Source organism: Oncorhynchus mykiss, chromosome 20, assembly GCF_057628025.1.
Source record: "Oncorhynchus mykiss isolate SJ-2025 chromosome 20, ASM5762802v1, whole genome shotgun sequence".
In the NCBI taxonomy this organism is placed as follows: domain Eukaryota; kingdom Metazoa; phylum Chordata; class Actinopteri; order Salmoniformes; family Salmonidae; genus Oncorhynchus; species Oncorhynchus mykiss.
Window position 1 is genome coordinate 12,920,627 of NC_143041.1, and position 23,947 is coordinate 12,944,573.

Consider the following 23,947-nt stretch of genomic DNA (forward strand, 5'->3'; position numbering starts at 1 on the left):
CGGAATGTTTGTTGCCTTGTCAAGCAGTCAAAGAACATTGTTTTCAACCTGAGATGCCCCGAAGAGGCGGCGATGTTAGTTTCAGCAGCCAGCCACAGTGAGATCAACCATCCTTTTGCAAGGCATCTCTGGGTGACAATGCTGGAAACATCACCAAATCGTATATTCCTCAACTCTTAATGCAGTGGTTCTTTAGGGGCCCAAGGTATGTTCTGTAACACTGGAGAGAAACAGCTGCTAAGCAGATAGTTTACATCTCTGCCTGGTGTTGAGATTAGGGAATACTAATCTAGTTCTAGGGAAGTAGGGAGGACCGTGCTGTTGATTGAGTCACCATGACACTGCAGCTGCATTCCTGGGAGTTTAGTGTTCCAGGAAGTTACTACAGGCCAGATGTGTGGGAAACGGGGAGAACACTTTTCTCTATGAAACAAGGCTGCATCTGAAAGGGCACCCTATTCATTATATAGTGCACTACTTTTCACAAGAGTCTATAGCCTTGGTTTAGAGTAGTGCACCGTATAGGGAGCCATTTGGATCTGGCAACAAACTTCCCCCACATGGAGCTCTCATGTAATGGATAACAGAACCAACTGGACCACTTATGTCCATATGCTGACATTTTAACTGCCTGAAAACCATATCCTTTACTATAGTACTACTTTAGAGCTGCAAACACAGGGTGGCAGGTAGCCTAGTGGTTAGAGCGTTGGACTAGTAACCGAAAGGTTGCAAGATCAACTCTGTCGTTCCTAGGCCGCCATTGAAAATAATTTGTTCTTAACTGACTTGCCTAGTTAAATAAAAGGTCAAATTAAAAAAACACTAAAAGGCATATGAGCTGTCTTGGAGTTTATGGAGCAAGCATGTTTCCTTCTAAAGTAATCTTCACACAAACAGATCACACGACCCCCCCCAAACTAAGTCACCTACACTACCTGATGTTTTATTCACAAATTTAAATGCAGGATTTTACAATCATGTAGTGAGTGAATTCCACTTGCACAATCAGAGCAGGAAGCAACACATGAAATGCATTCAGAGTGGTTCCCATTGAACACAGAGAAATGAACGTTGGTACAAAGTTCAGATTTAACGGAACAAATGACAAATACACTAAAAAATACATTGTAGCACAGCATTGTAAGGTCATGCACATGAGCCGATGCTGTGACAAAAATAAGATGGGTTCTAAAGTTAATACTGCATGTAGATCCACACATTGTGTCGTATGTAGATCATAATTTATGCTAGAAATTTGCTTAAGCTGACCATGGTGAACAAGCAGAAGAGTTCTCTTCATGGGCAAATTACACCAGCCAACTAAACCTCACCAGAAAGGAATGGGTGTACATTGTCACACAAAGAGAAGGTGGATTTTGGTTTAAATCAGATTGAATCTTAGGCATAGATTCAATCAGATCAAGCGTCAACCTGTGATAGCAGACACCCGCATAGCAGATGTTTTGACGGTGGAGCCGAGATGGAGCCGTCAACTTTGAGCAGCTGCTCTTACGATCATTGTCACAAAGCCCACCGCTCCATTCACGTTAAAAGTTCAGAACAGAAAAGTGTAGGCTATACACGCTCAAATTGAAAACTAAATCATGAGGATTTCTATCATCCTAATCAAGGTGTATTTTACATTCCACTTTTAAACCATGCAGCCAATGTTAATGTCTGTTTTAAGTATAATGGCAGGAGACGCTTGTGGATTTGACAGCTCTATCGCAGTCCCAATGCCAAAACAACCACTATGCGGATGTCGACTAAAGCGGATCTGATTGGATCAATCCCTTAATCTTGAAAGCATTTTTTTTTTTTATGTAAGCACAGGGGGTGGAAACTGTATTTTCTATTCACTGTGATCATGGCAGAACAGTTCATCAGTTCACACAATGACTTGGGAAGGCTTGGCTCTGGGAAAACGGTTGTATGATAAACCTGAACGAATTAAGCTTGTCTGTGAGGCTCCGTTAAGAAGATGTACATTATTCAAATTCTCATCCGGAGACTGATAAAGTTTCTGAGTTTGAGCTTTACATTGAGTTTTCATCCTAATCAAAGTACTTGGGCCTAGATTCAATCCGGACCACGGAAGAGCTGCATTATAGCGTGATTGACATTCATTTCCGATTGAGCCGACATATGCAGCGTTTACCATGAATGCAGTCTCTGCGAACACGGAAATCTTGCTTTTAAAAAGGTACATAGCCGAATAGGGGCATTCGGATTGAATCTAGCCCAAAATCAGTGTTTTTGGGTCGGCTTATAGGTACTAATTCACCTCATGTACACTCATACTGTAAAGAATATTGCACATACATACACACACAGCGACATGAAAATGGCAGGAAGAGTGAAACAATAACACTTGTTAATCAGAAAATGTCTTCTAATTCTGTACAGTTTATGCTGTAAGTTACATATGTTCAGTCTGGCGTATTCATTGTGTTTATACAGTGAGTAAAAGCTAAACCTAGCTCTACCAGGGTGGTGTTTCACCAAGAGGAATCACTGAGGTTAACCAGATAACCACTGTAAAATACTCAGCCTTTTAATATCAAGTTCATATCAAAATACTAAATTCTTCAACTGTACGATGATTGAAATAAATATTTCTTTCAAAGTTATCTGACCAACTCAATGGCCTTACCTTGTGAAATCCCACCCATGCAATTTGTATATATACACAGTGCATTTGAAAACTATTCAGACCCCTTGACTTAATCCACATTTTTTATGTTACAGCTTTATTCTAAAATGAATTAAATCATTCCCCCTCAATCTACACACATTCTGCAAATTTACATAAGTATTCAGACCCTTTACTCAGTACTTTGTTGGCAGCGATTACAGCCTCGAGTCTTCATGAGTATGACTATAAGCTTGGCACACATGTATTTGGGGAGTTTCTCCCATTCTTCTCAGCAGATCCTCAAGCTCTGTCAGGTTGGATGGGGAGTGTCGCTGCACAGCTATTTTCAGGTCTCTCCAGAGATGTTCGATCAGGTTCAAGTCAGGCTCTGGCTCTGGCTGGGCCACTCAAGGACATTGAGACTTGTCCCGAAGCCAATTCTGTGTTGTCTTGTCTGTGTGCTTAGGGTCATTGTCCTGTTGGAAGGTGAACCTTCTCCCCAGTCTGAGGTCTTGAGCGCTCTGGAGCAGGTTTTCATCAAGGAGCTCTGTACTTTGCTCCGTTCATCTTTCCTTCGATCCTGACTAGTCTCCCTGTCCCTGCCACTGAAAAACATCCCCACAGCATGATGCAGCCACCACCATGCTTCACCATAGAGATGGTGCCTGGTTTTATCCAGATGTGACACTTGCCATTCAGACCAAAGAGTTCAATCTTGGTGTCATCACAGACACAATCCTGTCTCAGAGCTCTACAAACAATTCCATCGACCTCATGGCTTGGTTTTTGCTGACATGCACTGTCAACTGTGGGACAATATATAAAACAGGTGTGTGCCTTTCCAAATCATTTGAATTTACCACAGGTGGACTCCAATCAAGTTGTAGAAACAGCTCAAGGATGATCAATGGAACCAGCATGCACCTGAGCTCAATTGAGTCTCATAGCAAAGGGTCTGAATACTTATGTAAATAAGGTATTTCTAAAAACCTGTTTTCGCTTTGTCATTATGGGGTATTGTGTGTAGATTATAATATGGGAAAAAATTATTTAATTTTAGAATAAGGCTGTAACGTAACAAAATATAGAAAGTGAAGGGGTCTGAACTTTCTGAATGCACTGTATGTATGCGAGTATATACACACACTCCACTCTCGATTCAGCTCAGAGGCACTCCCTATAGTTAGATTAGGCGGTGTTAGTTGACAAGATTTGTTTTCTATGCATCTACCTATTAGAATCAACGCTATACACCTTTAAAAAATAACCGCCCGATCATCGTACATTTCACGGAAGACATCTTTAAAAAGCAAGTCTCCCTCGTTCGTCCCCGGACTAGCAGGACAAGGAGGCCCAGGTGACGTCCTTTAGAGTGTTCTCGTCCCCCTGTCTTTCTGTAGTTGTCTAGTTGTACAGGGAGTCTTTAAGTAGGTTGTCAGAGGGCTCTCGGCCCATCTTTCATTCCTCTGTTGTTTCCGAGATGGTGTCTCTCTCACCTTCCCTCTGACGCTTCATGTAGAGTTCATCAGCAGTGGGTGAGCAGAAACATCATCTCCTCCTTCTGTCCATCCCCCTCGTCCTCCTGCTCCAGAAAATAAACCCATCCGCCATGTACACGTCTGTCCATTTGCAGGAGGTGGTAGGGTGAAAGGTCAGATCTTCTCGTCTGTCATCTCCAGGAACTGTGCGTAGACGTCTCGGGAACACTCCCCCTTCTGATTGAACAGGAACTTGTAGTAGCTGCCATCAGCACAAATGGCTGAGGAGAGAGAGAGGTCCCAATAAGAGACCATACATCAGCTATATTCTCAAATAAAACTTTTTTTATAGAAAAGTATCCATAAATTTAACACAGTAAAATGAGTCAATGGTGTCAACAATCAAATAAGTGGTGTCAAGTCAACAATAATATACAGTACCAGTCAAGTTTGGACACACTTACTCATTCAAAAGCTTTTCTTCCTTTTTTACTATTTTCTACATTGTAGAATAATAGTGAAGATGTCAAAACTATGAATTAACACAGGGAATCGTGTAAAAACCAAAAAATATATTTTCGATACTTCAAAATAGCCACCCTTTCTTTGCCCTGATGACAGCTTTGCACAGTCTTGGCATTCTCTCAACCAGCTTCACCTGGAATGCTTTTCCAACGGTCTTCCAACAGGAGTTCCCACATATGCGGAGCACTTGTTGGCTGCTTTTCCTTCACTCTGCGGTCCAACTCATCCTAAACCATCTCAATTGGGTTGAGGTTAGATGATTGTGGAGGCCAGGTCATCTGATGCAGCACTCCATCACTCTCCTTCTTAGTCAAATAGCCCGTACACAGCCTGGAGGTGTGTTGGGTCATTGTCCTGTCGAAAAACAGTTGAAAGCCCCACTAAGCGCAAACCAGATGGGATGGTAGCCATGCTGGTTAAGTGTGCCTTGAATTCTAAATAAATCACTGACAGTGTCACCAGCAAAGCACCGTCACACCTCCTCCATTATTCATGGTGGGAACCACACATGCAGAGATCATCTATTCACCTACTCTGCATCTCACAAAAGACACGGCAGTTGGAACCAAAAATCTAAAATTTGGACTCATCAGACCAGGACAGATTTCCACTGGTCTAATGTCCATTGCTCGTGTTTCTTGGCCCAAGCAAGTCTCTTCTTATTTTTGCTGTCCTTTAGTAGTGGTTTCTTTGCAGCAATTCGACCATGAAGGCCTGATTCACGCAGTCTCCTCTGAACTGTTGATGTTGATGTGTCTGTTACTTGAACTCTGTGAAGCATTTATTTGAGCTGCAATCTGAGGTTCAGTTACTCTGAAAATGCAAAGAGTGTGCAAAACTGTCAAGGCAAAGGGTGGCTACTTTGAAGAATCTCAAATGTAAAAAATATTTTGATTTGTTTTAACACTTTTGTTTGGTTACTATGTTATTTCATAGTTTTGATGTCTTCACTACTATTCTACAATGTAGAAAATAGTCAAAATCAAGCAAAACCCTGGAATGAGTAGGTGTGTCCAAACCTTTGACTGTTACTGTATGTGTCAATATGGAAGAAATGTCACTCCGAATCCTTCTTTAAACACTGGGCAGGAAGTAGCTGGAGTATGTATAGCTCATGACTGCACTGGGCTCTGTTCCAGAGGTCTGCCAACACAAACAAGTACTCAGAGAGAGATACTACCTCACACACACACACGCATTACTCACCTATGACAGAGTTGGGTTCTGTTCCGAAGGAACACACACATGGCGAGTTTGATGGAACCTGGAACTTGGAGAAGCTCCACTTGGAGCTGAAGTACTTAGGAAGGAAACTGGCCGAGGCTAGGCTAAGAATAAAAGGAAACAACAAATGATTCCGGGATGGGTTTGGAATTACAGGAAGCACTGGTAAGGATTGGAGAATGGGTTTGGAATGGTGGCTGGTTTAAAGATTAACATTGAAAAACAATGTGCTCACTTTTAAGTTATTCCTCCAAAAGAACAGGGTGTTTATCCTTGAACAGTCAATAAGACATCTCTCTCAAAAAGAGTTTCATCACCACTGCCACTCATCTCTGACCACATGTGCAACAAGGCACTACATACACTTTTAATCAATGTTGCAGAATTTGGACTTTGGTTAAGAGATCAAGTTGACAGTGCAGGGAAAGGTTAAATGTTTGTCTCAGACCGACCTGGACTGTTTGTTCCTCTTGGGGTCCTCTGCAGCGAATATGTGGACTGTACCGTGGTCACTAGACACACAGATGAGGGACGCATCCTGGTTGAAATTGATGCTGGGGAGGGGAAATAAGTTACCAAACAGGACTATAACAAGCAACTTACTTAATGTAGTTATCGTACCTAGCAACCTTAAGACAGGTACAGTAACTGTAAATCACTCTGGAGCAGAGCGTCTGCTAAATGACTCAAATGTAAACATTAAGCCAGGTGTACACTACACGATTTAGCTGTCCCAGACAAGTTTGAGATCGGAGACAAAATCCCCATGTCGTTGCCTAGTCGGGGCGTGCGACCTCCATCAATGCTTGTTTAATGTGAGCGGGTCAAAGACTCAATCGGAGGGCCACCGACCTCGTCTTTGAACAGTTTCAGACGTCCTTATATTTTCAAACATGTCAAATCAAATCTTACACGTGATTAGCAGATGTTATTGCGGGTGTAGCGAATTGCTTGTGCTTCTAGCTCCGACAGTGCAGTAATATCTAACAAACTACACAACATGTACCCAATACACACATATACCCAATACACACAACTCTAAGTAGGAATGAATTAAGACCATATACATATGGACGAGCGATGTCAGAGTGGAATGGACTAAGATACAGTAGAATAGTATAGAATACAGTATATACATATGAGAATGCAGTATATGTAAACATTATTAAGTGACTAAGATACCGTAGAATAGTATAAAATACAGTATATACATACGAGATGAGTAATGCCAGTGGTGGCCAGTGATTTCTAGTCTATGCCTATAGGCAGCAGCCTCTAATGTGCTAGTGATGGCTGTTAACAGTCTGATGGCCTTGAAATAGAAGCCATTTTTCAGTCTCTCGGTCCCAGCTTTGATGCACCTGTACTGACCTCGCCTTCTGGATGATAGCGGGGTGAACAGGCAGTGGCTCGGGTGGTTGATGTCCTTGATGATCTTTTTGGCCTTCCTGTGACATCAGGTGCTGTAGGTGTCCTGGAGGGCAGGTAGTTTGCCCCCGGTAATGCGTTGGGCAGATGCATTGGGCGGTGGGCAGATGTTTGATTTTATCTGCACAAAATCTCCAATGCTCTTGTAGTGTGAGATGTGCAACAACACGTTTTGAGAGCGGTGATCAGCAATAGCCAATGAGAGCTCACCAGAGAAGAAGCCAGTGAGGTGATGACGTTGTTTTGCATCACCCAGAATGTGTACTCTCAAGCAGAACGATGACTACTACTAGTACGCATTTGTACTCGCCTTTAATAAAAGCCAAAGTGTCAAATCGTTGCAGCTCTGAAGTTCACAAGCAATGTTATTCAATTCAAAAGGTTAGCTAGATATTTCAACTCTGTATGGCGAGCGTGAATGTCTGACTGAACGTTTTTGAGGCTGCTTTGAGCCACAGCTCGTAGCTACGTTAAATCTAACCACATCATTGTTTTCGCGAGACAGCGCGGTTAGCGAGAAAACCTCAAGACCAAGCCACATGGTTTAGTGTGCCCACCACTATGTTGGCAACACAAAAACAAACTGAAGGAAAGATGGTTGTTTAATGTCAGGATTTAGAAAGTTGTGTAGTGTCCACCCGGCTTTAGAGCATTTCTCACATCTAACTTCAGATGAAGAAAAGGCCCAGGTCGGTTGTTCTCACCAGTAGATGTTAGCAGCCTGTGACCCTCGCCTCAACTCCTGAATCAGGTGGCCTGCCATGGTGTCAAATATTCTGATCAGGGTCCCCTGGAGAGAAATAAACAAAGGCACCGAGACACAGCGTTGGGAGTTGGTCACCCCTAGTCTTCAAGCAACAAGGACAACCAATGCTAGATATAAAAATCCTAAGGCACTGTCTAGGCCCAGGAGTAGTGTTAAAAGGGTTAAGCCAATGAGTAGTTCTAAAGGGGTTGTAATACTTTCTCGGAGGCAGTGGCTATCCTGGTTCCCTGCAGGTTGAGGGCGATGCAACACAGCGCCCCCTCGTGGGCGGGGATATCCACTGGAGGCTTCTCTGTGTTGGCAAGGTCTACGATCTGCACGTGCCCAGAGTGGGTCCCCGGGAACGCCAGCAGAGAGTTGTTACTGTTGGGACAGAGCACACACAGACCTGGGGGAGGAGGGAGAGGAGTTATGGATATAGTCATGAAGAGAGAAAGAGAGAGACAGAGAGAGCAAAAGAGAGAGAGGAAAGGAGAAGAGCAAAAGAGAGAATGTGTCAATGGCTACACATTACAACCATGTAACACTCTTGTGAGGGTTGTGTGTTTACATCAATTATGAGTGTGTCCAATATATTTAGCAGAGAGAGAGCGAGAGAGAGAAGCTAGGATACATTACAGCCATTTAATATTCTTGTGAAAATGGTTTGTTTACTTAAATGATGGGCGTGTCTAATGCATCTGGCAGGCTGGTTAGGAATCTGAGAGCTGCAGTAGACAGTAGCTGGACTGTCTGTGTAGTAGTACTGACCTTTGGGGTTATAGCAGGTCTCAAACACATGCAGCTGATGAGGGTTGTGGGTGAACGTGAACACTTTGATCATAGAGTCCAGGACCACCACGATCCTGAGGACATCAGAGAGATGCAGACATTAGGCTCAAGACTGAGAAAAGGGAGAGATCTGGCCCACTAACATACAGCAATCTAATGGGGAAACATTGGTAAGAAAACATTTCACTACTCCTGACACCAACATATTACCTTCTGACATTCCCTTTAATGTTACCTAAAAAGGTGAACATCTTAACAGTCATAAACCACATAAGTAGTACTTTTAAGTATTTTTTTACTTAAGTACTTTACACCACTGTTCCCTATACAGTGCACTACAATACTTCCAACCAGATTGCTGTGTCATTGTGTCAAATTCCTCCTGAAGGAGCAGCCATTGATGATGAAATCAATCCCGGCAGTGTGAAACACAAAGATTGCATTCCTGGTTGGTCGGTAAAATGCTCGAAGAGGGAGTTAAAGTGGTACTAACTTCTTACTTCATTTGTACTGGCACGCAACACTGCTAATAGAGACACATTTAAGGGAAGAAACAGGGTGGGGAGTGTTCCTACCTGTCCCTTCGAAGCTTCACTGCTTTGACCTCCGTGGAGAACTCGATTTCTATAACCGTCTTTTTCTTCAGGTCATCCCAGATCATCACTGGAGGAAAACATCAGAGGACATGGTGGGAATTACAACCGACAAGACCAACATGACACGATGACGTTTGTCTCTAGTGCCAGACCAATGTAAGGAAATAACTAGATAAAAGGTCACTGTGATGGAAAAAGTCTACCACTGGGAGATCATTTTGGGGGTTCCAAAATATATTATTTCATAATGCTCATATTACATATGTGACGGAAAGTTCAACACAAGAACCACACACACAGTAACCACCATACCTTTGTTAGGTGGGTATTTGGGCTTTTTTCCTCCTCCAACCAGCGCTAGGTAGTTACACCTGAACAGCATCTCCACATGCCCGACCCCGCCCTCCATGAACTCTGGAAGACACATATAATCACCTCATTGGCCATTAAGCTGTCAATCTGGCGGGTGGCGAATAAACTGAGCCAATGAGAATCAAGGGTGTCGCCTAAAAAAACACCGCAATTATCCAAACCATTATTCCAATAAGATCTATAAAATGTGACTAGAGAGATCCGTCCCTGACAAGGAGAATTTAAATAGTTTTAATATCTCAAAGTTTTACTAAATAGCAAACAACTCTTCACTCCATCTGCATATTATAGCAAACCTTTACAGCATGCATGAGGCATCACTGTAATAAAAATTACTGTAGTGCTGGTGTTATTTAGACCCATATCAACAAAAGCCTGCACACCCTGCAGCAACCCTCCAGAACCAGGTTAGGCCATCCCTGGCCTATACTATAGGCTAATCCTTTCCCTACAGTACAGTAAGCCATTTCCTATTATGACTTTGGACCAGGTCATGTGAGGAGTCACATGTGCAGGGCTCAGTGGCGGAATGATTAACTTCCTCATTTAGCCTTCCTCATCCAACCAGAGCACCAACCCAGCCACAGACAGACAGATCCATCTCATCTCACACACATCAGGAGCGGGAAGGAAGTACCTTGGCTCTCGCTGTCACAATGCTGTGTCCCTGTGTGCAGCAGAATGGCCTCGATTTACTGCAAGCAATGCTAGTGACCCATTGAGTTTATTTACATATCAACAAAATGGCTACACAAGAACTTTTGATTAACAGTAAACCGTGGAAACGGGCACATTATGATGAATGAATCATGATTATCAGAAAGGATATGTTTGATACACTTCTAATTATGATTGTATGTTTCATATTTGCAGTACAGTCATTATTTCTTTACATATATTTACCTTGTTTTTCTTTCTCTTTGAGTGGATCTGTGTTGTACACTCTAAACCCATTCTCCATTCCGCAAGCAAAGCATCCTGGAAGGAGCACCGACAGACAATACCAATGGTTAAAGCAACCCTGATCAAAGCTAGGTCCAAATTCACAGTGAATGAATAACCACAATATTTATCCAACTTCAAAGACATCATGATTATGAGGGAGATAAACTATGGACAGTCTATGCTTCCAGTCAGGTTCTCTCTCTTTCCTATCAGATTTGGAGCATGTCCTACGACTCCGGTAACCTGAAGTTGCCTGCGAGGAATGAGCACACAGTGATCATTGAGCAGTGTTGGAATATTAGCTAACAGTCATTGCTTTGTTTGGAGGGAGACCCATTCATTCACTGCTCAGGGAAGAAAAGCTGACTAGGGCCACCCCACCCACTCCTACACCCGACCCACACACACTGGTACCAAGCTTGTACCTGTCACATGTCTGTCTGCCTAGACTGATATGAAATTGTACTATCTGATTCTGCATATGTTATGAGTTTTAAAAGGAAGGTATATTGTGCACTTGACCAAGTTTGATGTGTAAAACATAATTAGTCTTTCCCCTGCCAATTCTAGGGCTACACTCACTAACTAAACACTGGATCATCATACTCACAGCTTGAGCTAGCTTTTGATGTACAGTAAACTATTTAGTAGTATCTTAGCAGTTGTCAAACTAAAGTTCTAACCACAGATAAAGGGGGCAGTTCTATATTTGTTATAACCATGATTTGTTCCATATAACGTTAAATATGTAGCTACAATAGCTAGCTAGCTAACGACAGAGATAAAAATGATAAAATGTTACAACCCTGCAAGCGTATAGCTACTGTTGACTGTAAATGAATATTTGTTTATTTGACGTTAGCCACAACATTAGCGCTATCTTGTGGAACAGTAGAACCCCCCACAGCTGTATTTCCGGCCAGCTAACGTTACGTTGTTAGCTGATGCTAGCGTATTATTAAAATCTAAAACGTGAGAGCCCAACATATCCATGATATTTAGCTCTTAATATGATTAAAGATCTGAGTTTCATGTAATACCATTTAGTTTGCTCAAATGACAATCCAATCACTTGTATTTCACAACAACTGAATAATGCTAACGTTAGCTAGACATAACTAACTAGCTTAGGCTGGATGTAATGCTGCGTTCATAACCAAGTGGGAAGGTGGTATTTACCACATACGACTGACATCCCAAATTGTCCCTCCTACTAGTGGGAAACTCATCTATCATCGCTGAGCTCCACATGCTGACCTTTATCTAGCGGAGAAATTACCTTGAGAACAGCATTTTTGGCAGGTTAAATAAAACATTATTTATAAAAAGCAATATATTAATACGTTTTTGAACATATAATAAGTTTACAAGCATGACAGCTGTCCTTTTAGTTTATGGTTGACACAGATTGTTGGCAATTAGCAAATCTGAGTTTATTAACGAGTCAAAGCACGTGAATGCATCCAACAGAGTGTTATCCAGGAAGCAGGTTTGAGGAGCTGGCGAGGTAACTTTGGTCAACTCGGGATAACCGGCCATACAAAAGTGGCTCACCTTTTAGCCAGGTAAACAAACCTGCTCCAGGGCAGGCTAACTCACTGCTCACTCCAATTGCACTGAATGAAATGACTGAGCTGCGAGTTGAGGAGCAATTCAATCAGATTCCCTCCCTCTTGCAAAGATCGCATCATCATTAAATATAGTTTTTGCCTTGGCAGCAACTAATGGGGATCATTATAAATACAAAGATGGCACTAGCGATAAGTAATAAAATAAAGACAGTGCTTCTAAATGCCTATTTCACACCATAGCCTGCTGAACTTGCAAGATAACTTTTCTTTAATTTGTATTTAGGCACAAATGAAAATGTGGCACTGACTCACCCAATAATTTCAATTTTAGCATTGTCTCAATGAAGAGTTCGACATTCGACTAGCCATGTGCGACATGTACAGGCAGTTACAAGCCTGCTAGAGTTAGCGGCAGGCGGAGGTGCAATATCCACTGTCGTAGTATGGATGAATCCTGAGCTGGAATGTGAAGTTAACTGAAATTAGTTAGCTTTAGGAAACACTGAATGGCGCATATTAGTGCTAGAGGCATCACTACAGACCCTGGTTCGATTCCATTCTGTATCACAACCGGCCGTGATTCAGAGTCCCATAGGGCGGCGCACAATTGGCCCAGTGACGTTAGGATTTGGCCGGGGTTGAGCGTCATTGTAAATAATAATTTGTTCTTAACTGACTTGCCTAGTTAAATCAAGGTTCAACAATGTTTTAAAGTAGATCTAGCTTGCTTTACGACGTCACAACTAGTAATTACCACCTTCCCACTTGGTTATGAATGCAGCATTACAGCCCGGCCTCAAAACGTCGTTAGCATGGCATCGACGACAGAACTGGCAACCAAAGAAGATTTCGATAAAGAAACAATTTCTCACCATGATCCTGGTTGAATCCCGCGTACAGTAGTCCGTTCCCATGTGCGTTTGATGGTAGTAAATTCATTATTTCGATCAGATAATCACAGTCGTGCGTTAGACAAATTTTCATAGAATGCTAGCTAGCTACCATTTCTCCTGTGCCAGAGCCAGTTAGGAAAAACAACACAGCTCTTGGTTCATCCAGGACGGTCAAAAGAGCACCGAGTGATCGAGTGGGAGTTTCATCAAATATGGTCGATAAATGAAGATAGTTCAATCAGGCCTTTTAGCATTGTCTGCTTAAGGGGATGGCACTCCCATAGACACTGCGATAGCAGTCAGCTTTCAGAGGTTCTAAAAGTTGGGAGAGGTCCGTGGAGGTACTGCATGGGGTCCGCGGTCAAATCTCAAAATATGTTTTACATTTCATTTTTTTAAATGAATAATACTAACAACAGATTAAACTACTTTTGGCCAAGGGATCCATGGAATAAGATTAAAGTGTGTAATAGAGACACACAGTGAAGGTGTCATAATTCCCATAAAATCTAGCGGTCAAACAGGAAAATGGTTTCAATCGTTTTTCCACCATTCATTTTTCCCATAGGGGATTTTAGAAACACTTAAAATAAGGACAGTGTTTTGTGTAGGTTTACCCTGGCGTGACGTTTTGATAACTGCGCAAATCTCTCCTGGACAAGGTAACTTATCAATATATTTGCCTGTAATTACCCGCAAAAATGAAATGCTAATGTGGCTATCAAACGGAAAGTACTACACATCCATCCTGTCGCAAGCTTTGACAAGGTGGGAAAATCCTCCACATTTCTCCATGCAAGTAACCTAGGAGTCGATATTATAGCCTTTATAGTTTCTCATGTACATTATTGATATTGTGGATTTCTCATGTGTATTCTTGTTTAGCATTTTTCAAATTACCTAGCTAGCTACCGTAGCCTTTTTAAAATTACTATAACTTTTTAAAATTACCTTTGCAGCTAACCTCTCCTTCGATCAGAAGCAAGAATGGTTCTGTGCTATGTACCGGATTGTAACCACAACTCCGATAAGTACACATGCATTTTATTGTTTACCAATCAATGTAAGCGAGAGGCTTTGCTGGAGCTGTGGGAGAAGGTAACCCCTGTTTGCTAGCTGCTGACTAGCTATTTTGGTTAGGTCAAAGATCTGTGGTTAACTAGATGCTTTTGAAAATGGTCTAGATATCCCCCGACTAGTTACGTGTACAACACACGTTACCATCCTTACAAGTAAAAAGAAAATCAGCATATGCTAGCATAATGACCTTTTTTTAATTTTGACGAATGTGCCTAACGTTAGTGATTAGCGCTAACTAGCTAATGTTAAATATTCACTAGCTAGCATGTGGGGTCTGGGGAAAAGTCTGACCACACGAACAGTGAGCGAAGGTTAACTAGCTGGCTAGCTAGCTCACAAAGCACTTGTGTGCTCAATATTTTGACATAGAAAACAAATGGTTTTGTTCCACGAGTGCATCTGTTGTGCATGACTAATCAAATGACCTGTGAAGTCAGTTTTACATGTCAGCAGGGATGGATTAAGCTAGCCCGAGTTCAGTACTTTTCACACTGGGCTAGTAGACAATCTGCCAAACTAGGCTGACATAGCAGTGACATTTTCACATGCCACAGATTTAGGACTTGAATGTTACCCGGGCTAGTTTAAATCTTGGTCTGCTGGACAGTGCCCAAAATGCTTATGTTCCATCCCTGCATGACAGTCCCTTTCAGACAACCTCCCTTATCAATGTTGGTCCTTCTCAGTGACCTCACGGCGGAGGGTTTTAACTTTCCTCTTGAGAATCAGAATCAGAAAGGATATATACAGTAGTATACAGTGCCAGTCAAACGTTTGGACACACCTACTCATTCAAGGGTTTTTCTTAATTTTTTACTATTTTCTAAATTGCTTAATAATAGTGAAGACATCAAAACTATGAAATAACACATGGAATCATGTAGTAATCAAAAAAGTGTTAAACATATTTTAGATTCTTCAAAGTAGCCACCCTTTGCCTTGATGACAGCTTTGCATTCTCTCAACTAGCTTCATGAGGTAGTCACCTGGAAGGCATTTCAAATAACAGGTGTGCCTTGTTAATTTGTGGAATTTCATTCCTTCTTAATGTGTTTGAGCCAATCAGTTGTTGTGACAAGGTAGGGGTGGTATACAGAAGAGAGCCCTATATGGTAAAAGACCAATCCCATATTATGGCGCGAAGAGAAACGACAGTCCATCATTACTTTAAAACATGAAGATCAGTCAATCCAGAGAATTTCAAGAATTTAGCAAGTTTCTTCAAATGCAGTCGCAAAAATCATCAATCGCTATGATAAAACTGGCTCTCATGAGGACCGCCAGAGGAAAGGAAGACCCAGAGTTAACTTTGCTGCAGAGGATAACATTTATTAGAGTTACAAGCCTCAGAAATTGCAGCCCAAAGTAAATGCTTCACAGAGTTCAAGTAACTGACACATTACAACATCAACTGTTCAGAGGAGACTGAATTGCGGCAAAGAAACCACTAGTAAAGGACAACAATAGAAGAAGAGACTTGCTTGGGCCAAGAAACACGAGCAATGGACATTAGACCGGTGGAAATCTGTCCTTTGGTCTGATGAGTCCACATTTTTGATTTTTGGTTCCAACCGCCGTGTCTAGACAGAGTAGGTGAACGGATGATCTCTGCATGTGTGGTTCCCACCGTGAAGCATGGAGGAGGAGGTGTGATGTATGGGGGTGCTTTGAAGGTGACACTGTCTGTGATTTATTTAGAATTCAAGGCACACTTAACCAGCATGGCTACCACAGCATTCTGCAGTGATACGCCATCCCACCTGGTTTGCGCTTAGTTGGACTATCATTTGCTTTTCAACAGGAAAATGAGCCAACACACCTCCAGGCTGTGTAAGGGCTATTTGACCAAGGAGAGTGATTGCTGCATCAGATGACATGGCCTCCACAGTCACCCAACCTCAACCCAATTGAGATGGTTTGGGATGAGTTGGACCGTGGAGTGAAGGAAAAACATCAAGAAAGTGCTCAGCATATGTGGGAAGTCCTTCAAGACTGTTGGAAAAGCATTTCAGGTGAAGCTGGTTGAGAGAATGTCAAGAGTGTGCACTCTTGGGTGGCTACTTTGAATAATCTCAAATACAAAATATATTTTGATTTAACACTTTTGGTCACTACAAGTCTGTGGGTTATTGTATTTTAATATACTGTACATGTTACCATTTTAGGAATCAACTTAAAGTAAAGTTTTTTTTTTTTTGTCTTTCAGGTGGGCGGACCGGGTCTGCAGCTGCCATTTTCCGGTGGGAAAGAGAAATGGCCATGTTTTTACTAGGAAAGGAAGCTCATCCACCATTGCAGAAGAGGAAATGCCAGACTGTTGAATGAGAAACAAGAACAAACAATGAGGCATGAGGATTGGGTGTTGAGGGACCTCTTGCCACATTGTCCAAGCTGTGTTTGTGTTATGATAAACAATGTGTTTTCTGTCCAGATAAAGATGATACAGCATTGAAAAAGACCTACCACTGACCAAATGTGTCTTTGTTTTCCAGTCCAACAGGAGTGCATCCTTCAGACCATCCAGTACATGGACATCCTGTACCAGTCTGATCTGAGCGCAAGCTTTCAGTTGTAGAGACTACAGCACATTGACCCTGTGGACGGACAGGCCAATAACTCATCAAATATGATACAATACTGTGTAAAATATTGAATTTGTAGATGCATCTAGGGCTGTGGCCATCACAGTAATTTACTGTTAACATAAACACATTAAAGCATTTCCTGGCTTCTACACAAGCCACAGATGCAGACCTTTGGAACATCTACATTTTTTTTTAAGTCTAATAAATCCATCTAATATAGCCTACACCTTCACAATAAATCCATGATTTATATTAGACAGGTCTAAAGAAACATCATATGAAGAAAATGTAGTCTATTTCAGAAGAACATAGTAGCATACTCAGAGTTGTTAGGTCCTTATCTGGCCATGCCAAATGGCTGTGGGCTACACTAGTTAATTTAGCAGAGAAGATTTGCTTAGAATTCCGTGGCATTATTTAATAGTATGAAGATTACAATTGAACAAAGCTGAAAGGATATTTTCTCCAAACGATTTGAGGGAGTGTGCACATACGGCTATTCTGTGTTGAGTGGTTAACAAAGAAATAGGCATTCCTATTTGTACTTAATTTAGAGTTATTAATATAACTTTAGTAGCTTTACCAACATTGGGCTGTATGTTTAGATGTTTAATACATTGTAAGGCTGCGTGATGCGACTAATGATGATTTGAAAAAAGTAGCTTGAAAGGCATGAGCTCCGCTTAGTTTTTTTGCGCCGGCTGAACACTACATCAGTCGTTCACAGTTTGACAAGCACTTGATAATGCCTAGAATTTCACGGTGGCAGCCCTTTTGTGTGGCCGAAATGCACCCTAAAAAAAATCATTTTACGGCCTGTGGCCATTGTGTCCTTCTCCCTGAGTGCTGAGCACTCTATTTTTTTATTTCACCTTTATTTAACCAGGTAGGCTAGTTGAGAACAAGTTCTCATTTACAGCTGCGACCTGGCCAAGATAAAGCAAAGCAGTGTGACACAGACAACAACACAGTTACACATGGAGTAAACAATAAACAAGCCAATAACACAAACAAGTCAATGACAGTAGAGAAAATAAAGTCTATATACAGTGTGTGCAAAAGGCATGAGGAAGTAGGCAATAAATAGGCCATAGGAGCGAATAATTACAATTTAGCAGATTAACACTGGAGTGATAAATGAGCAGATGATGTGCAAGTAGAGATACTGGTGTGCAAAAGAGCAGAAAAGGAAATCAAATAAAAACAGTATGGGGATGAGGAAGGTAGATTGTGTGGGCTATTTACAGATGGACTATGTACAACTGCAGTGATCGGTTAACTGCTCAGATAGATGATGTCTAAAGTTGGTGAGGGAAATAAAAGTCTCAAATTTCAGCGATTTTTGCAATTCGTTCCAGTCACTCTGAATCACTGTTCACTCACATCACTCTCCATCATGTGATCGGGTCTTTCTCACAGGCTACAAGTGAAGACAGACACATCGGAGACGCAACTGCGCACTACCATTGGCTTCCCTGAAAATAGGTACTGACAAGAGAAGCAATATGAGTCTGTCAGAGGTCATCACACGGGATTGGGACGGTGATGGAGGTTTTGGTGGTCCACACAATGAAGAAGGTGTCCCTTCTAGTGATTTGGTGCCAGGATGGTCTTCACAGAGGAAATAATACCCTCCCTCCTTGATATAGAAATCCTTTGACTTCACTGCATCTTCAATGGTAAGGTCCCTTGCACCATAGGGACACTTGACTTCCATCACTGCTGTGGTGCCAACCAGACCATCTGGTGAGGCACCCAGGATCCCAGACACAGTGACCCAAAGCCCTGGCTCATGTACATCCATCTCTGTAGCCATTTTGAATGCCTTGATGCGCATCTTCGTTATCTGTGCCCCACTTTACAGACAACACCCCATCCATTGACTGATATGTGGACCCTTTTTAGCAGCGAGGGAGAAATGAGCTTGGCCCTAACCACTGCTCCATAATTGCTAGCAGTCAACCTCCCTCTCCTAATGTTGTGCCAGTTGGTGTTGGTGCGCTGTCCAACTGGTGCCTGCCATATAGCCTCCTGCTGCTCCATCCACAGCGCTATGCCAGACAGGATGCCTGCATGCCCCAGTTGCCCTTGTTTTTTAATAATGTCTGTTACAGACTGAGATGACAGGGAAGGTAGTGGTTGTTCTGGCTCAGGTTCAAGGAGTCATGCCATTCCACTGAACCTTCCCAAGAGACGGTTCCTTAACCACTCCTCTGTGGGCTCTAGGGACAGAGGGTTGTAGTGTTCGGCACAGCTTGCTTCCTCCACCATACTGCTGATATTGTGAACCGCCCAAATAGGCTGCGTAGCTACACTTATGAGCTCCATGGAGGCATTCGCATGTGTTAGAGAGAATCCCCTGGTCACCTATAGAGACCTGCTAAGAGGAAGGATGTTAAATGCCACATGCCTTTCCATACATGACTTTGAAAACCATGAAATGCATTTGTTGTAAGAAATGTGCTATATAAATAAAGTGTGATTTGATTGATGACATTAAAGCTGTAAAATATTTAATTAACTTTTTCCTGAGGAAAAGTGCAGTTTTTCCATAAACTTTTAATTGATAACATGACATATCAATAATATAGTGGGAAGGATCCTATAAATCAATAATCAATTCCTGATTCTACCTGGATTATGTTGGAGAGGCTTCCATTAAAGAACACCCTCTGTGTTCTGTTAGACTGGTAACTCTTTATCCACAATATAGCAGGGTGTGTAAAGCTATAACATAATTTTTTCCAGCAACAGACTATGATTGATAATGTCAAAAGTCGGACTGAAGTCTAATAAAACAGCCCCCATAATCTTTTTATCAATTTCTCTCAGCCAATCATCAGTCATTTCTGGAAGTGCTGTGCTTGTTGAAATGTCCTTCCCTAGTGTGCTGAAAGTCTGTTTACTGTAAAATAAGATTGTATCTGGTCAAACACAATTTTTTGTAAACGTTTACTACGGGTTGGTAACAGGCTGATTGGTTGGCTATTTGAGTCAGTAAAGGGGGCTTTACTATTCTTAGGTAGAGGAATGGCTTTTGCTTCCCTCCAAGCCTGGGGGCACACACATTCTGGCAAGCTTAAATTGAAAATATGGCAAATAGGAGTGGCAATATCGTCCACTATTATCCTCAGTAATTATCCATCCAAGTTGTCAGGGCTTGCCATTGTTTTTACCTCTTTTTACCTCTTCCACACTAACTTCATGGCAACTTAAATGGCAATGCTTGTGTTTCATCATTTGGTCAGATATACTTGGATGTGTAGTGTCAGCATTTGTTGCCGGCATGTCATGCCTAAGTTTGCTAATCTTGCCAATGAAAAAATAATTAAAGTAGTTGGCAATATCAGTTTGTTTTGTGATGAATGAGCCATCTGATTCAATGAATCATGGAGCTGAGTTTGCCTTTTTTCCCAGAATGTCATTTAAGGTGCTCCAAAACTTTTTACTATCATTCTTTATTTAATTTATCTTAGTAGTGTAGTGTATAGTGTAGTTTCTTCTTTTTATTCAGTTTAGTCACATGATTTGTCAATTTGCAATAAGTTTGCCAGATTTATTTGCCATTCCTTTTGCCTCATTCCTCTCAACCATACACTTTTTCAATTCCTCATCAAACCACAGGCATTTAACAGTTTTTACAGTCATGTTGTTAATTAGCAACTGGAATAAGCAATTTCATAAATGTGTCAAGTCTGTTTGCTCCTCATTACACACCACGGACCGATATATATTACTTTCATCAATAACATAAGAATCACTACAAAACTTATTGTATGACCTCTTATACACTATTTTAGGCCCAGCCTTTGGAACTTTGGTTTTCCTAGATATGGCACATTATTATGATCACTACATCCGATGGATCTGGATACTGCTTTCAAGCTCATTTCTGCAGCATTAGTAAAGATGTGATCAATACATGTTGATCATTTCATCCCTGTGCTGTTTGTAACTACCCTGGTAGGTTGACTGATAACCTGATCCAGGTTGCAGGCACTGGTTACAGTTTGAAGCTTTTTCTTGAGTGGGCAGCTTGATGAAAGCCAGTCAATATTTAAATCACCCAGAATATACACCTCTCTGTTTATCACATTCATTATCAAGCATTTCACACATGTTATCCAGATACTGACTGTTATCACTTGGTGGTCTATAGCAGCTTCCCAACAGAATGGGCTTTAGGTGAGGCAGATGAACCTGGAGCCATAATACTTCAACAGTATTTAACATGAGATCCTCGCTAATCTTTACAGGAATACTGACGTTTGGGGGTTTTCTGATCTTTTAACTTCATTAGATTCAATAACAAACCAACCAAGAGGGAAATAACGTTTTAATGTTACACTGGACGGGATAATCGGTAGCTGCACAAAACAACAAACCTAGCCTGAACTGCCTAGCCATAAATCACGGTCCAGCAGGAAGTATCTCCCCAGAGAGATAAACACCAGAGAGAGAAAATGGGGCCCTCCCCACTAATTATTGCCCCCAAAACTATGTGCAGCCCCCCTTCTATTACCATGACAACCACATAAACAATGAAAGTGACTGGTTTTACCAGGTTGGGGCAGGGTCTTCCTACAGTTGTAAGACATTTTTCCAAAAAAAGAGGAATGGTAGTCGCAACCCGAGTGTATGGCAGATATAACTGCATTATTATTAGTATCCACCAGAGACAGACTTTGAGCTTCATTAGATTACATTTAGCTAACCATGTAGGTTGCTACACTACATGGCCGAAACTATGTGGACACCCATTCAAATGAGTGGATTTGGCTATTTAAGCCACACCTGTTGCTGACAGGTGTATAAAATTGATCACACAGCCATGCTATCGCCATAGACAAACAAACCACTGCACCACTCGAGATCTGTTGCTCTGTTGATCTGTTGCGACCGGGAGACCCATGAGGTGACACACAATTGGCCCAGCGTCGTCCGAGGTAGGCCGGCAGGGATATTCTTGTCCCATCGCGCTCTAGCAGCTCCTGTGGCGGGTGCACGCTGACACGGTCGCCAGGTGTACGTTGTTTCCTCCAACACTGGTTTCTGGGTTAAGCGGGCATTGTGTCAAGAAGCAGTGCAGCTCGGCTGGGTTGTGTTTCGGAGGACACATGGCCCTCGACCTTCACCTCTCCCGAGCCCGTACGGGAGTTGCAGTGATGAGACAAGACTGTAACTACCAACTGGACACCACGGAATTGGGGAGTAAAAGGGGTTAAAAATATATATAATAATAATAATAAATAACCAAAAATAAACAATGGTCTTAGCTCAGTGACTTTCAATGTGGCACCATCATGGGATGCCACCTTTCCAACAAGTCAGTTCTTCAGATTTCTGCCCTGCTAGATCTACCTCGGTCAACTGTAAGTGCTGTTATTGTGAAGTGAAAATGACTAGGAGCAACAACGGCTCAGCCGCGAAGTGGTAGGCCACATAAGCCCATAAAACAGGACCACCAAGATGTTTTAAATGTATTTTTATTTCACCATTATTTAACCAGGTAGGCCAGTTGAGAACAAGTTCTCATTTACAACTGCGACCTGGCCAAGATAAAGCAAAGCAGTGTGACAAAAACAACAACACAGAGTTACACATAAACAAACATACAGTCAATAACGCAATAGAAAAATCTATGTACAGTGTGTGCAAATGTAGAAGAGTAGGGAGGTAAAGGCAATAAATAGGCCATAGAGGTGAAATAATTACAATTTAGCATTAACACTGGAGTGAGATGTACAGATGATGATGTGCAAGTAGAGATACTGGGGTGCAAAAGAGCAAGAGTATAAATAACAATATGGGGATGAGGTAGTTGGGTGTGCCATTTACAGATTGGCTGTGTACAGGTACAGTGATCGGTAAGCTGATACTTAAAGTTAGAGAGAGAGATATAAGACTCCAGCTTCAGTGATTTTTGCAATTCGATCCAGTCATTGGCAGCAGAGAACTGGAAGGAAAGGCGGCCAAAGGAAGTGTTGGCTTTGGGGATGACCAGTGAAATATACCTGCTGGAGCGCGTGCTATGGGTGGGTGTTGCTATGGTGACCAGTGAGCTGAGATAAGACGGGGCTTTACTTTGCAAAGACTTACAGATGACCTGGAGCCAGTGGGTTTGGCGACGAAGATGTAATGAGGGCCAGCAGTCGCAGTAGTGGGTAGTAAATGGGGCTTTGGTAACAAAGCGGATTGAACTGTGATAGACTACATCCAGTTTTCTGAGTAGAGTGTTGGAGGCTGTTTTGTAAATGACATCGCCGAAGTTAAGGATCGGTAGGATAGTCAGTTTTACGAGGGTATGTTTGGCAGCATGAAGGAGGCTTTGTTGCGAAATAGGAGGCCGATTCTAGATTTAATTTTGGATTGGAGATGCTTAATGTGAGTCTGGAAGGAGAGTTTACAGTGTAACCAGACACCTAGGTATTTGTAGTTGTCCACATATTCGAAGTCAGAACCGTCCAGAGTAGTGATGCTAGTCAGGCAGGCGGGTGCGGGTGTAACGGATGTGAAACGGCTAGCTTAGTTAGCGGTGCGCGCTAAATAGCGTTTCAATCGGTGACGTCACTTGCTCTGAGACCTTGAAGTAGTAGTTCCCCTTGCTCTGCAAGGGCTGCGGCTTTTGTGGAGCGATGGGTAACGATGCTTCGTGGGTGTCAGTTGTTGATGTGTGCAGAGGGTCCCTGGTTCGCGCCAGGGTATGGGCGAGGGGACGGTCTAAAGTTATACTGTTACACGGGCAGCAATCGGTTGAAGAACATGCATTTAGTTTTACTAGCATTTAAAAGTTGGAGGCCACAGAAGGAGTGTTATATGGCATTTTGAAGCTTGTTTGGAGGTTTGTTAACGCAGTGTCCAAAGAAGGGCCAGATGTATAGAGAATTGTGTCATCTGCGTAGAGGTGGATCAGAGAATCACCAGCAGCAAGAGCAACATCATTGATATATACAGAGAAAAGAGTCGGACCGAGAATTGAACCCTGTGGCACCCCATAGAAACTGCCAGAGGTCCGGACAACAGGCCCTCCGATTTGACTGAACTCTATCTGAGAAGTAGTTGGTGAAACAGGCGA

General features: G+C 42.2%; 1 protein-coding gene and 1 long non-coding RNA gene across 8 annotated transcripts; one reads left to right on the forward strand and one right to left on the reverse strand.

The window, feature by feature from the left end:
* Positions 1 to 921: 921 nt before the first annotated feature.
* LOC110498903 (WD repeat domain phosphoinositide-interacting protein 3) lies at positions 922 to 14,289 on the reverse strand. 6 transcript variants are annotated; one of them, XM_090212246.1, is made up of 11 exons: positions 14,159 to 14,289; positions 10,702 to 10,776; positions 10,436 to 10,465; positions 9,739 to 9,840; positions 9,406 to 9,493; positions 8,810 to 8,904; positions 8,257 to 8,447; positions 7,998 to 8,083; positions 6,318 to 6,419; positions 5,848 to 5,969; positions 922 to 4,397 (listed from the first exon to the last, which is right to left on the reverse strand). In XM_090212246.1, the coding sequence occupies exons 1-11, from the start codon at positions 14,244 to 14,246 to the stop codon at positions 4,291 to 4,293; spliced, it is 1,086 nt and encodes a 361-aa protein (XP_090068372.1). In that variant the 5' UTR covers positions 14,247 to 14,289; the 3' UTR covers positions 922 to 4,290. The 6 variants fall into 6 exon arrangements, with proteins under 6 accessions (XP_090068372.1, XP_090068374.1, XP_021431274.3 ...); XM_090212248.1 differs by having other exon boundaries at positions 10,414 to 10,465; XM_021575599.3 differs by lacking the exon at positions 14,159 to 14,289 and adding an exon at positions 13,187 to 13,524.
* LOC110498904 (uncharacterized) lies at positions 13,444 to 19,368 on the forward strand. 2 transcript variants are annotated; one of them, XR_016489327.1, is made up of 4 exons: positions 13,444 to 13,975; positions 14,167 to 14,305; positions 16,494 to 16,633; positions 16,780 to 19,368. It is a non-coding gene; the product is annotated as an uncharacterized LOC110498904 (long non-coding RNA). The 2 variants fall into 2 exon arrangements; XR_016489328.1 differs by having other exon boundaries at positions 13,449 to 13,869.
* The last annotated feature ends 4,579 nt before the right edge of the window (positions 19,369 to 23,947 follow it).